Source organism: Fukomys damarensis, unplaced genomic scaffold (assembly GCF_012274545.1).
Source record: "Fukomys damarensis isolate Sample0158 unplaced genomic scaffold, DMR_v1.0_HiC HiC_scaffold_25, whole genome shotgun sequence".
NCBI classification, from domain to species: domain Eukaryota; kingdom Metazoa; phylum Chordata; class Mammalia; order Rodentia; family Bathyergidae; genus Fukomys; species Fukomys damarensis.
Window position 1 is genome coordinate 22,247,316 of NW_022900937.1, and position 563 is coordinate 22,247,878.

A 563-nucleotide genomic window follows, 5' to 3' on the forward strand; every position below is an offset into this window, starting at 1 on the left:
CGCCGCCAGCAGCAACAGCCGCCGTAGCCCGAACGCGCCTCCGGCCATGGAGCTCGCGGGCCACAGCGGTCAGGTGACCCGATCAGGTGACAACGGCGCGTCACGTGCTGGGGCCACGTTCAACCCCACGCCACGCCTGCGCACAGAAAGCTCTGAACTAGGGAGGCCGAAGCGGGATGATTTCAGAGTTCCAGGCCTTCCTGGGTTACGTAGAGAGACCCTCTCTCAAAAGATAGATAGCCAGGGGTAGTGGCGCAGGCCTGTGATGCCAGCACTCCGGAGGCTGAGGCAGGAGGATCACAGCGACTTCGAGGCCATAGGGCTATATAGAGCATTCTAGTCCAGCTCTTAGTAAGACCTTGTGTCAACACCCCCCAATAGTAGAAAAATAGATAAGCGCATGCATGAATGCATGAATGAATAAAATAAAATAAAAAATACATGGTAAGTGAATGACTGAAGGGCTCTGAACTCACTATGCAATCCAGGGTGCTATCTTGGGCTACACAGTGAATTGAAGGCCAGCCTGAACTAATATAAGCAGATTATATAGAGCTAGATTC

At 52.9% G+C, this 563-nt stretch overlaps 1 protein-coding gene across 1 annotated transcript in view; it reads right to left on the reverse strand.

Moving 5' to 3' along the window:
* The window catches only part of LOC109118130 (beta-hexosaminidase subunit alpha-like), a 7,173-nt gene extending 7,125 nt beyond the window's left edge, over positions 1-48 (reverse strand). The window contains exon 1 of the mRNA XM_019207785.1: positions 4-48. Coding sequence (XP_019063330.1) covers positions 4-48 — 45 coding nt within the window. The remainder of the gene's footprint in view (positions 1-3) is intronic.
* Between the last annotated feature and the right edge of the window lie 515 nt (positions 49-563).